At 39.8% G+C, this 13,679-nt stretch overlaps 1 protein-coding gene across 1 annotated transcript in view; it reads left to right on the top strand.

Moving 5' to 3' along the window:
* LOC124594632 (ankyrin-1-like) overlaps positions 1 to 13,394 on the top strand; it is a 29,505-nt gene extending 16,111 nt beyond the window's left edge. The window contains exon 6 of the mRNA XM_047133001.1: positions 13,179 to 13,394. Within this exon, the coding sequence (XP_046988957.1) occupies positions 13,179 to 13,394 (216 nt within the window). The remainder of the gene's footprint in view (positions 1 to 13,178) is intronic.
* Positions 13,395 to 13,679: the final 285 nt, after the last annotated feature.

The following is a 13,679-nucleotide window of genomic DNA, read 5'->3' as shown; positions in this document are numbered from 1 at the left end:
CTTACTAAGGTCACAGAGTACTAGTGCTATAGACTCCTTGTCTTCAAAACCCTGACTTATGTTTGTAACTTAGTCAAGTACAGCTGTTGTTGTAGACCTGCTCTTCTGAAAGCCATGTTGCCCATCATAAAAGAGACTATTTCCTTCAAATAACTTAATAGTTGTTCTTTCATTATCGACTCCATCACCTTCGTTGGTACTGGTATTATAGATGTAGGCCTGTAGCTTGACACTTCATGTGGACTGCCTTTTTTGTAAACAGACACTGTGCTGCGTCCTACTTTCAGAAAGTCTGGAAATTCCCCTGCACGGAAGCTTTTATTTATTACAACTGTTAATGGCTGTGCAATTTCACTGATTGTAGTTTTTAACGTAGTACAGGACATACCATAAATATCAGGGCTCCCTGAAGATTTGTAGCTTTTTACAATTTTTATTTCTTTTGGATACACTCTCTTCCCCATTACCATGCTGCATTTATTCTGATTTCACAGCAGCTGCAGGATCTATTCCACAGTCAGGAATTTCATTTACTTTGTTTTCCACTACTTTTAAAAAATAGTCATTAAACTCATTTGGACTGCAAGAATTAGAGCAAGAGGTGGGCTTTTCCTGTGCTCATTAACCAGATCTCATGCTGCTTTACAAGGATTATGAGCTTCTTCAAAAAATCTGGCATTGCTTTCCTTCTTTGCTTTTTCAACTTCCTTTCTGTAGGTCCTTTTGGTCTGTAAATAACTAGAGTACAGTCTATCCTTAATATCTATATCCTTAGCAGCTTTTATCTTGTCATTTAGTATTTGGACAATACATTTTATTTTGGCTAGTCTAGGAGTATACCACCTCTTTACTTTGTTAGTTTTTTGTCTACATTTTGATTTAGCATTTGAATATCTCTTGGGTTTTAATGGAAAATGTTCATCAAATTTCAGTTTAAGGTTCTGGAACATGACACTGAATGCAGAATTTGGTGGCAATTCATCAATTATGGCAATTCATTCTATAGAAGACATTGTAGTTTTGAAATCATCTAAGCTTTTCTTTGTAATAACTCTATTTCTGAATACATAATTTGAATGCTTGCTGGGAATTTGTTGTGTACTTACTGAGTTTGTCCATAGCTTCATGATTACTGCATGGTGATTGCTAGTATAGGGTCCACCAAACTTACTTTGTAGTCCCAACTATTTAGGTTTGTCACAATTGTGTCAAGACAAATAGCTCCTCTTGTTGGTAGAGAGGAAACTTCTCTTAGGAAATTTCTTGTTGTTATTGACATTTGCACAAATATGTATTGTATCCATCTTGGATTATTATATTGCAGTTAAAACATTTGTCATGTTGAAGTTTATATTATTATTATTGTTATTATTATTGTGTTAACACTGATGACACCAATTGCATGTAAATATGCTCAACGGTGGAATAAAACATTTGTATTTCTATTAGGAATCATATATAATAAATCAAATGAAAATATTAGCAATGTCTACAGATAATGAAGAGTGCCTATAAAAACTACAGGAAAAACTGATACCAGTCAGCAAGCAGATTGGTGTGTTTCTAGTTACATAGTATGAAAATAAGAGTTACCCTGGTGTTAATGAAAGCTTTATCAAAGATGGTGCGACTGTAAATACCATGATGCCATCTCTTAAATGAAAATGGCCTCTAAATAAAGATCAACTTTTTTACAAATGGGATGATGTAGAGGTACAATCCCCTAAAAATGGTTAAGCAAAAGAGGCATTTTCTCAGTGCCAGAATTGATTCATGATGATGAATTTGTGCAAAATATTTTTTGGCATAGTCACAGACATTTTGAAACATTGACATACCTAATAAAAAATTGGCCTTTTTTCATAATGAAACAACGCTGTAATCTGTTCATGTTCATTACTTTTTTTTTAATCTTAAACAAAGTTGCACTACCCAGAATTTTTATTATTTTTGACACTTTAATAAAAAAAAATACGTAAATGTCACTTTGCTATGGTCCTGAAAGGCAACACAACAAAATTTAAAGAGGGTAACATTGCCCAAAGCTATTATCCTGTCTTAAAATAATGTTTATATGAAGTGGAGCAAAGTAAGCCATTTCAGGGGCTTCTGTGCTCCAATTTTTAAAACATTATAAAATTTCAAAAATAAATCTTCGATGGCTTTGTGTGTTATTAGACAGTTTTAAAATTGTTTTAAAATAGGCTACTCTCATTTCCAAAAGTCATTTTACAAAACTACTATATATTGCATGAATTTGTTCAAAATACAATACAAAAGTGGAGCAAAGTAATCCCACTTTGCAGTACTGCTAAAACATCAAAAACACCTTGGATTACAAAAGGAATCAAAACAACATATACAAGGAAAAGAAAATTGTTTGACATGCTCAGGATGGTCAGAGAAATATGACTGATTACATGTAACAAAAATACTGTGCTGTCTAAAGAAAAATGATTGAAAATTTAAAAAAACATCTATATTCTATATTATTCCACATGGCCTAAATTTATGTTAATTTCTCTGGTCTCAGCATTCCTTTCCAGTAATGATTCATTTTCTTTACGCCATTTTATTGTTCTATATCTTCTGTTTCTGACCTTTCTAACTTTTTCTTCCTCCGACATCTATCTCCCACATATAACGCACTTAGTCTTTTTGACTATTGCACAATGTTTTTTTCAATTATCGCATCTTGCTTATCACCCTGTCTTCCATATTTAAGTTCTCAGGTTTTCAAATCTTGTCCAGCACCATACACTAAATTCCCTCTGACCAGGGTCCAAGACAACTTTTCCATAACTTCCCCATTTCCTAAACCTTCCTAGTCTTTTCCCTTCACCCCTCTTCCTTTCCTTTCAGCAGTTTTGCCAGAAGAAGGAACCACTGGCTCCAAAAGCTTACATGTTTCCATTCTTTTATCTGTGTTTTCTCCTGCCATGGTTTGTGAGCAGATTTTTTTTGTCATTCCATATTATATTACTTTAATTTCTCTGGTCTAAGCATTTATTTTCAGTAACTATTCCTTTCCTTCACACCCTTTTATTTTTCAATATCTTTAATTTTCTAACCTGTTTATAGAAAGTGACTGTTACAACCAGGTATTTGTATAAGTTGACAGATTACAACTGTAACTCACTGATATTATAGTCATATGATACTATGAGGATTGGAACTTAAATAGTGGCAACTATTTATTCACAACCAATACAAAAGAGTTACATGTTTGCACTTGTTACTGTCCTTCAAAGTAGTCACCGGCATTGTGTAGAACCTGTTGCCAGTGATGTGGAAGGCATAGTATGCCATTAGCAGAGCCTGTTCTATTGATGGTGTAAATGGAGTGGTCTAAAGTTATGATGATTCTTGTGTATGACTGTGATGGTGTTATCCTAACGCATTACATTCCTCCAAGGCAGACCATCAATGCACAGTATTACTGTTCATTTTTGGGGCATCACATGTGACCAGCTTGGCGAAAGAAGTAGCGACACTTTCTGTGCAACCCACCCATCATTTTGCACAACAATGTGTGGGCACATACAGGGCAAGCTTTGGCTGCTCTGTTCAGTCGATGGGATTGGGAAGTACTGTACCATCCATCATACTCCCCAGACTTAAGTCCTTGTGACTTTGATTTGATCCGAAAGATGAAGCAACCACTTTGTGGCATTCGCTTCAGTACTGTTCCAGAGATTTGACAGGCAGTAGACCGCTGCATTCGCACCATCAACGGAACAGGCTCTGCTAATGGTATACTACACCTTCCACATTGCTGGCAGTGGGTTCTACACATTGCTGGTGACTACTTTAAAAGACAGTAACTGGTGCAAACATGTAACTCTTTTGTATCATTTGTGAAAAAATAGTTGCCACTGTTTAAGTTCCAACCCTCGTACATTTTTTTCCATTTTGGGAAATGCACTGTTTTACATAACTGAACATTTAAAGTATGTTGTCAATCTTTTCACCACTTTGAAATGAAGGATCTCACTGAATATTTATGGAGCTTCTTTCAAACAGCATTTCATTAAAGATAACTGTGTCAGCTAAAAAAATTCTGAGGTTACTATTAATGCTGTCCACAAGGTCATCAATATACAACATGAACAGGAAGTGTGCCAACATACTTCCCTGTGACAAACACAAAGTCACTTCTACATTTGTCAATGATACTCCATCCAAGATAACACTCTATGTCCTCTCTACCAAGAGATCCCTCAGCCCAACCACAAATTTCACTTGATATCTATCATGTGTCTGTACTTTTAATACTAAGCACAGATGTGGTACTGAGTCAAATGCTTTTCAAACATCAATAAATGTTATATCTACCTTACTGCCAAGATGCAAATCTTCCAGTAGATCATGTGAGAAAAGTGCGAGTTGGGTTTCGCATTATTGACATTTTCAGAATTCATGCTGGTGGGCATGAAGAAGGTCATTCTATTAAAGATACCTCATCACATTTGAGCTCAGAATATTTTCTAAGATTCTACAACAAATTGATGTCTTGGGTATTGGACAGTAGTTTCTACAACCTGTCTCGTGTATGAGTGTGGCCTGTGCTTTCTTCCAAATACTGGTACTGTGTCTGTTCAAGAGTGGGCTATATTATTTTTAAAATTGATTTTTTGGTCTTTAACATGCACAGGAGATTATAGGTGTTTTTTTATTACATTTTTTGGCCTTTAGCTTACACCATACCGTCAGATTGCACTCGCATAAAATACGAGGAGCATTCAATAAGTAATGCAACACATTTCTTAATCAGCCAATTCTGGTTGAAGAAATACTGAATTTGTTGTGTGATGTTGTGGAATATTCTCACTTCATCCCTTATAGTGTCATGGAGCTCCAACTGGTGGCAGTGCTATATGTTGCCTTCAGAATGGCCTCTGTAATGGAGGTGTATTCCAAGCAGACAGCTGTCATTGAGTTTCTTTGGTGGAAAACTGTACTATGACAGATATTCATAGGCACTTGCAGGATGTCTATGGAGACCAGGCAGTCATCATGGTGAGTCATTCACTGAGGCATCTGTCATCACTGCAATAATGTTGCAGAAACTTGTCTGCTCTCCTGCATGTCAGCCGGCTGCACGCAGCTGTGTTTCCTTTGTTGGAACATGCAGACACTCACATTTGAGGTGAGGTGCTGGCTTCAGGTTATTTGAGAAATGACCAGTGTGTTCATTGAAACAAAAATTCAAATGAACTTCTCTTCCTACATGACAATGCAAGGCCTCACACAAGTCTGCGCACCCATGAAGAGTTCACAAAACTTCATTGGACTGTTTTTCCTCATCCACCCTACAGCCCAGAACTCATGCCTTCCAACTTTCATCTCTTTGGCCCAATGAAGGGTGCACACTGTGGTAAAGAGTATATGGATGATGGGTGATGCAACAATACTTTCACCCTGATGTTGACCTGTAGAGTAGTACCAGGGGGCATACAGGCCCTGCCAGTAAGATGGCAAAGGCCATCACACTAAATGGAGATTATGTTGAAAACCAGGAATTTGTAACCAAAAGAGTGAGGAATAACATTGTGTACTGTAATCCTGAATAAAACTAATGTGCTTTCAGAAAAAAAATTGTTGAATTACTTATTGAATGCCCCTTGACAGGTATTGATAGAAAATTAGTGTTAGACTATTAGTTTGTATGCATGAACTCACGCATTTTAGATATAACATATGAGGGTATGAGGGTGAGTCAAATGAAAACCTCAAATGGGAAAGCGCTGGTAGATAGGCACAATAGAAGACACACACTCAAAATTTCGAGCTTTCGCAACATATACTTTTAACCCCCGGTTGCTTCGTCAGGAAAGAGGGAAGGAGAGGGAAAGGTGAAAGGATGTGGGTTTTAAGGGAGAGGGTAAGGAGTCATTCCAATCCCGGGAGCGGAAAGACTTACCTTAGGGGGAAAAAAAGGACAGGTATACACTCGCACACACACACACATATCCATCCACACATATACAGACACAAGCAGACATATTTAAAGACAAAGAGTTTGGGCAGAGATGTCAGTCGAGGCTACATACATACATACATCTTAATTCGCATTCTGCAGACGTACCAATGTGAAACGGCCATATTATCCTGCACATGGGTAGTACAACCTAACATCGGGCCATGACCTCTGAGGGTAACAGGAAGGTTAACATCGGCTGTGGTAAACTGTTATAAGACTGTTACATCCCCTCTGGCTACTGATTGTGGTGTTCATTTCCTCATAAGATGTTGCTGTTTCATGTTATGCATTTTCAGCTGCCAACAGTCATTTTATAGGACTGTTCTGAACATGTCGTAATTTCTGAACCGTAATTGGGCTTGAACGTCATAAACAACAGGCGTCATACACATCCAGAAACTTATATAGTGTTCATATTACAAAGAATTGATGTTTCCTTTGGTGTGCAAGGTTAATTGTTTTATCAGATTACAGTTTGTTGGCATAGTTTATCAGAGAGAAACTTGCAGGGAGAACGTACGTTGTGCACTGGAAATATACTTCCTACATTGGAATATTAACAGAATTGCATTCCACTTGACTAATATATTTGAAGCATCACAGCTCTAGGATTATAGCGTGTTTAAGTGTAGAACTGTGTAGACATTGGGATGTGCTTATGTTTCGCTATTATTTCTCTCTTTCCAATACCTTCTTGGTATGGTCACCAAATTCTGGAACAATACTTCAGAATTGTTGACACAAGTGATTCATGGAAAATGTTTGAAACTTCTTTTCTAAGTCACTGGCAGAGGTTTGTGAGTCCTCAAACATTATGTGTGTACATTTGATTGACAGTTGTCCTGTGTGTGCAGTTAATGCCACACAGTGCGTAATTTCGCATGGCGGACACTGCTACTATGCGTTTGTCTGTTTCCTTATAAGATGCATTTTCCATTGCTGGCTACCATTTCATTGGACTGATATGAGCATAGCATTATTACTAAACCATAAGCGTATGTGAGCACTGGGCGCTGTACACTTCTTGAAAGTATATCACAAAGAATCTATGTTCTCCTTTGGTGCAGAAGAAAGTAGTTTCATTATCTTAAAGTTTTTCACTGTAGTGAGTGGGAGAGAAAACTTGTAGGGTGGATGTACATCAGATGTTGGATGTATATGTCCTGCATTAGAGTATTATGAATGTTGCAGTCTGCATTACTAATATTTTGGAAACCACATGGCTTTAACATTATAACATGTTTAAGTGCAGAGCTGTTTAGCCTTAGGAGTGCATATGTTTATGTTCTATGATCATTTCTCTCTTGCCAGCACCTTCTTGATACTGACCCCAGACACTAGAATAATACTTCAGAATTGATATCACAGCTGATTTACGTAAAATGCTTCAAATTCCGCCCATCTGGAGATCCATCAAGCATTAACCAAATGTTTCTTCCTAACTTTCTGGTATATCACCACAAAACTCTCATATCTACATCGATAAGTGGAGCCTGCCTCCACAACATGCATGCATCTAAAGAGATCTTGTGCACTTGGATGGGTGCCAGGACTAAGACCGGTGTAGAGGAGTCCTCGCTGAAGAGCAGCTCGCTCAGTTCCTTCACGAAGATGTGGAATGTAGCAGATATAGTAGCCTCCTATTTCTGGTCAGTTGCAAATGATAATGGTGACAGTGTGGCAGGAAGCGTTGGTCAAAGACATTGTGGGGAGATCTGTCAATCTCTAACTTTTTTCTGTGAATGCAACAATACTCTGTGACATCCTTCCAAATAGGAAAAGATGGCCAATCGTAATCTTAAATTCTGTACTCTGGTAGAATTACTAGAAGTATGTAGATAACCTATCTGCCTTGATATAGGATGCTGTCTTGTGTACCTTGGTATATGTATCTGAGAATTAACCATGAATGGACGTACTGTACAGTTAAGTATCTACATTTGCAGTCTTGTCTATAGTACTTGAAAAATAGTGGACGAGGCCGGGGGGAGGGGGGGGGGGAGGCTGGTTTGGTTATGATGCAGAAATAGGGAAACATGTTGTCGTGCCACTGGCTGGCCTTGAAATTACGGAAAAATTGGTAAAATTGATAAAATTGATTTACTGTGGTGCTTATTACAGTACCTCGTCCCATATCAACAGTGTCTTTTCCATCTCATCTGTCCGCTGGAACAATATTGATTACCATGGAGAGTGTCTTGGTGGAAGTAACACCTACTGGGGATGGCCATCACTGAAACAGTGTCCGTGTACATGGCTGCAATATGAGGAATCAATGCTCTTAGTCTCTTCAAAATGAAATGCTGAGACATCTACCACCCTGTCAATGTGGAAGATGAGATTTAATGTAGAAATCAGCTGTTTGGAAATGCTCCGCAATGCCACAGACTTTCAGGTTCCATATGTTGCGATTCATCCCACGTTTTTGTCGATAATAAACCCTGCCCCTTCCTTTTTTTTTTTTTTTTCAACCATCCTCAGTGTTGTGGGAGCAACATGGTTTACACCATGTGATGTACACCTTTTTGTCAGGGTCAATGGTTGGAAATGTGTTAACATTGATTTATCTTCTGACACAGATCTCGAAGTCACAGTAGAAAAATGTATGGCTGTGTAGACATCTGTAGTCATACACTGCTTTAATGTGTTGCAGCAAAAAGCAATGTATGGAACTGCTTATAGACAACAACACAGGAACCCTCTCCTTGTGGCTGATAGTCGATATGGTCTTCTTCCAGTAAAGGCAAAAAAATCTTTATACACTTTGCTGTCAGTGAAGTCTTGAACACTATTACACTGTTGCACTTCTCACATGGTAACTATAGGAACACGAAAAAGGGATATGAACATTTACAGAGTGATATTTATAGACTGTCATTCGATACCGACGAACTGTACATGTTATGGTTCTGTATTTCTTTGTGCAGCCTGCATATACTCTGCGTGGTTGTGTATTTCCTCCTATATGGTAGAATGACATTTTTCTCATTGTGATATGTCTCTACCTGTCAGCCTTCTAACTAATGTAATAGTGCTTCCAGAATGTGACAGGATTTCAAGAGGAGTAGCAGGGACCTGTAACTTGGCAGGGGACATCTCTTACTCATCGAAATCAGGTGGATTCAAATGCTATATATTGAGGACTGGAAGATTCTTGAGAATACGGCAGGTAAGCGATACTCTGACGAAATAAGAGTTGAGACGTGAGCTCTATACTGTTTCTTTTAGTATTGAGAGCAATCATATTACAACCTTGCAAGTATGTCTTGTGAAGTGACTGCAATGAGTGAAGTATGGGCTAATACGAAGATTTCTATAGAAAGACAATCAGCATCAGAAGTTCCTCCTGTTGTTTTCTCGGTAAATAATAGACAACATTCTTCTGTGAGTTTTGTGTGCCTATAAATGGAAGGACAGACTTCTTAATAGGCAGACTAAATTTACATTTACATCTACATACTTACTTCGCAAGCCATCATACAGAGGGTGGTGGAGGATAGTTTTTCCCATTACTAGTTATTCCCCTTCCTGTTCTACTCACAAACTGAGTGAGGAAGAAAGTTACCTATATGTCTCCTTATGAGCGCTAATTTTTTCGTATATTATCTTCGTGGTCCTTATGTGAAATGAATGTTGACGGCAGTAGAATCCTTCTGCAGTCAGCTACAGACGTCGGTTCTCAATAGTGTTCCTCGAAAAGAAATCGTCTTCCCTCCTGGGATTACTATTTGAGTTCTCCAAGCATCCACCCACTAATTTGGTGGAACGCTTCTATAGGGCTGTGTTCTAAGGGAAACCTTGATCAGCAGACTCGTAGACGTTTGGGATGTGGCAGTCAGTAGATAGGTATTTTGTTATTGCTCACCGAATCAGCCTTTCTGGGATATTTCAAAAACACATCTCAGGTAGTTTCAGTTTGCAGGAGGGATGAGGGGGAAGATATTGTTCAACATCCCGGTATTTACCCCAGTGACATTAGAGTACCTAGTTGTACTGTGAAGGATAAGAAAAGTTTTGCGAGTCTGGTATTACGAGGGTCCAGCCCAGCAAGCAGGGGTTTGTTGGGCAAGAGTGGTACAGCCCTGATGTGTCTGTGGAGGTTTGCAACCTGCTGGTGGTGGTGGCAGCTGTTCACATGCAGTCAGATGGTGGAGGCGTCGTGGGAGTGGATAAGGGGGTGAAACATCCTGCTTCCCCCATAGACTGACATGTCTCAGCACGATTAGTTTGGAAGGAGTATACCAGAATTTTAAGTGGCTTACTTCCACCAGCATGACAAGACAACCGAGAGACAGTACGCAATTAGCGTTGAATGTCTTCAGCCATTTGATAACGGTTACCACCCATTTTGGTGTCAGAGGAAGCGACTACTTAACCTGTGAGAATACACGGAAGAGTCTGTAATGGTTACCTGACGAGTGTAATCCGACTGCAGGAAAAAATTACTCGCCATGCAAAGGGACTCTTATGATTAATGTAATTAATTAGTTTATCAATTTCATATCAGTGACGTGCCGCCGGACGGGTGGAAGCGGGAGTGAGAGTACCACAGATATGATTTGAGAGTGGGAGCGGTAATCAGAACTTTTTCGTTGCAGTGAGATCTTTTAACGGATTTCAATCTCCCACCTACTCAGAGAGAGAGATGATCATCGTAGTGAAATTATCTATATTACCGAATTTATAAAGTGATACATAGTATAAACCTGATATTTACAACTTCTATGTGCAGTAACCTTGAGAGTTAAGGGGAGGGAGTTCGAATGTGAGGAGGCATTTTGTGACAAAGGTAGAGCATGCTCGTAGCACTCCACCACGAGCCAAAAATGAGTTTCATATTCTGGTCCTGTGATGCAGGGTGTAGCAGATATTAAGCCGATAATAGAAGATAGTTTTCTATCTGATGAGATAATACTCAGAGGAAATATAACCTATGTCGTAGTGTTTTACATGAGTTTCACAACAAGTAACGATACTTTAGCGATGTGTGTATGGTCATTTCTTCTATGTTCGGAAATAGCTGCCAGCTGGAGTGGCCGTGCGGTTCTAGGTGCTTCAGTCTGGAACCGCATGACCGCTACGGTCGCAGGTTCGAATCCTGCCTCGGGCATGGATGTGTGTGATGTCCTTAGGTTAGTTAGGTTTAAGTTGTTCTAAGTTCTAGGGAAATGATGACCACAGATGTTAAGTCCCATGGTGCTCAGAGCCATTTGAACCATTTTTTGAAATACCTCGTATAAAATGAGGGAATCTACATTTCACATGAGAAATTCGAGTTGTATTGACAAAAAACGACATCCGTATTTCAGATTTTTTAAACTGATGAGTCCATGCCAGAGATGGAGCTCCAGTTGGTCCAAGTTGTGCCACATTGTTTCACAGTTAGCGGTAGGAGTGAACTCAAGGGCGTCAGGCGAGCAGAGGTTGACACTTATAGTCATCACGGCACATGGCTGTCCCAGGTACACAACACACTTAGTAGATGGCCCTGGACTAGAATGGAGGTAACTGGTCCATTTTCTTTTTCGTCTTGAGACACCGTGTTCAGGTAATATAATGAGCACCACATTCGTAAAAAATATTGTAAGATATATTTCCCATGTTTGTGTTGGTTAGGATGCAAACTGTGACTCATAATTACGTATAAGTGTCTTTCACCCGCAAATGATGTTGCTACAAGAGTTCTGTATATGAAGGCAGAGTCTTACAGGCGCAGTGGGACAGTCAGTTGTTGTTCTAATATTATTATTACGTATCCTTATGTTCCTCCTTGCACCCATTCACTTGTAGATCGGCAGGAGACTACTCCCCTGTACTTCAGTGATAACTTGCTGTCCTATCAGTGTTACCCATCCTTACCATATAGGGCGACTGACTCGACTGACTGGACCAACTCTCTAGCGCTAGACTAATAGCGAAAATATGCACTCCACATCCAGCAATTGTTCACGAAACTGGAGGGAGCTACTGTCTAGTGCTCAATCATTTCAAATTATCTAAATAAACAATATTCTGCACTGCATACAAAATAAAGACTTACCTCTGTCCTATCCAGCAGCCTAGCACAGACTGAGTCCTTTTCCGTCCAATTTCCAGATGTGGGAGCGCAGGGAGTTGGGAAGAGGGTTAGGGCAGTGGGGGAGGGCCAACAGCGTCCTCAGGTGATGGTGTTCTGAACTAGATAAATTGGACCGAATCTCAAGGTGAAAATAAAAAAAATTGATATTCCCGCCAATAAATTTGAATTTCCCACCATTTTTTGAATTTCCCGCCAGAATTTCGATTTCCTGCCATTTCCAGAGGTAGGGGGAGGGAAGGGAGTTCGATCCATGTACTGGCTGGGGTAAACCCATCACATCATTGAGGGTGGATAGTTGATTGCTTAATTAACTAACTTGTATAATTAATTTGATATAAATTTGATACCAAAAGTGCACGCATTCCCGTTTTGTCCCACTATTCGGGTGCTGAGCAAGTCTCTTTCCACTGAGTGTTGGTGACTGGCTGCGCGCTGAAGACCTGTGTTGGTTTGATCCTGCCTATTGTAAGAGTAACTTGTTTGCCGTTGATCAGAATATCCAGGATTCGATCTCCCCTCTTGACAGCACACTGCAGCTAAATGTATGGTAGTTGTAGGGCTGGTTTGTCGTCATCAGTTCCTAACATTATGTGTGTGCACATGCCGAGGTCTTTGTAGACAAACATGGCAACAGTTCTGTGTCTGGACGGCTGTGGAGGTCAGCGCTTCTTGATGTGATCTCTATGGCGACCAACAAAGGTGCATCGGTCTGTATCAGGCTGCAGAGACACATCTACAAATTCGCTAGGCAATCTTAGCGACTCTCTGTACATCTGTACTGCAGAAGAACTGTCCAGATCGAGTTTGTATGTCTTCTGTAGGCGAAGCAGAACCATTGACAGAGCTTATGTCCATCTGGCAGCATGGCACATTAGGGCTGCTTTTAGCATTTGGTGCCAACATTCTATCATTCCGATGCTTGCCAGGTGGTAGCTGCCTGTTTTTTGATGATTCATGTCACAGAATGCTCCCAGCTTGGCGAGCAATTGTGTTTCGAACTGCTTCCAACAGTCTGTTTTAACGTGCAGGACAGCTGAAATGTGATATTCAGTTTAGCATGGAGGCATGCGGTAAAGCTTCCACAGAGATGTTGTCCACAGGTGCTTCTTCTAACAGGTGAATGATCAGCCATTGTCAGCAGGTACTGCTGAATGTTTGAAGGTGGTAGTGATGCCACGACATCCTTGTGCACATAATGGTAGTGTTGGGAAAGCTGCCGATCAGCGCTTGTACATGCCAGCTGATCTTGCAATGCTGACATTGTACACAAGATCATGTCCACCCACTTGCAGCAGTCTTTCTTCATCCCTAGGCAAACAATATGATCTGTAATGAGGCGTATCACGGATGGTACACTGGGGTGACATAGGTTGTGTAAAATTTCTAAAGCATTCTTCCGAAATCTTAGCTGGTAAAAATGGCCATGATTTTGGTGTTGATACTTCATAGTATAACTTGATGTCAGTGCCAGGAATGTTGATTAGTTGCAAGTCTAACGATGAAGTTGTTTCCTGCATCAGCTCTTGCAGTTCCCATTCACTACAGTGTGCTTCCATGAGTTCTGAGTAGTCAATAGTGGAGATGCTACTGACTCAGGAAAGATAGTCTGCTACCACA

The sequence above is a fragment of the Schistocerca americana genome, chromosome 2 (assembly GCF_021461395.2).
Source record: "Schistocerca americana isolate TAMUIC-IGC-003095 chromosome 2, iqSchAmer2.1, whole genome shotgun sequence".
In the NCBI taxonomy this organism is placed as follows: Eukaryota; Metazoa; Arthropoda; class Insecta; order Orthoptera; family Acrididae; genus Schistocerca; species Schistocerca americana.
Note: the sequence above shows the minus strand (reverse complement) of the source record. Positions and strands in the feature narration are given on the sequence as shown.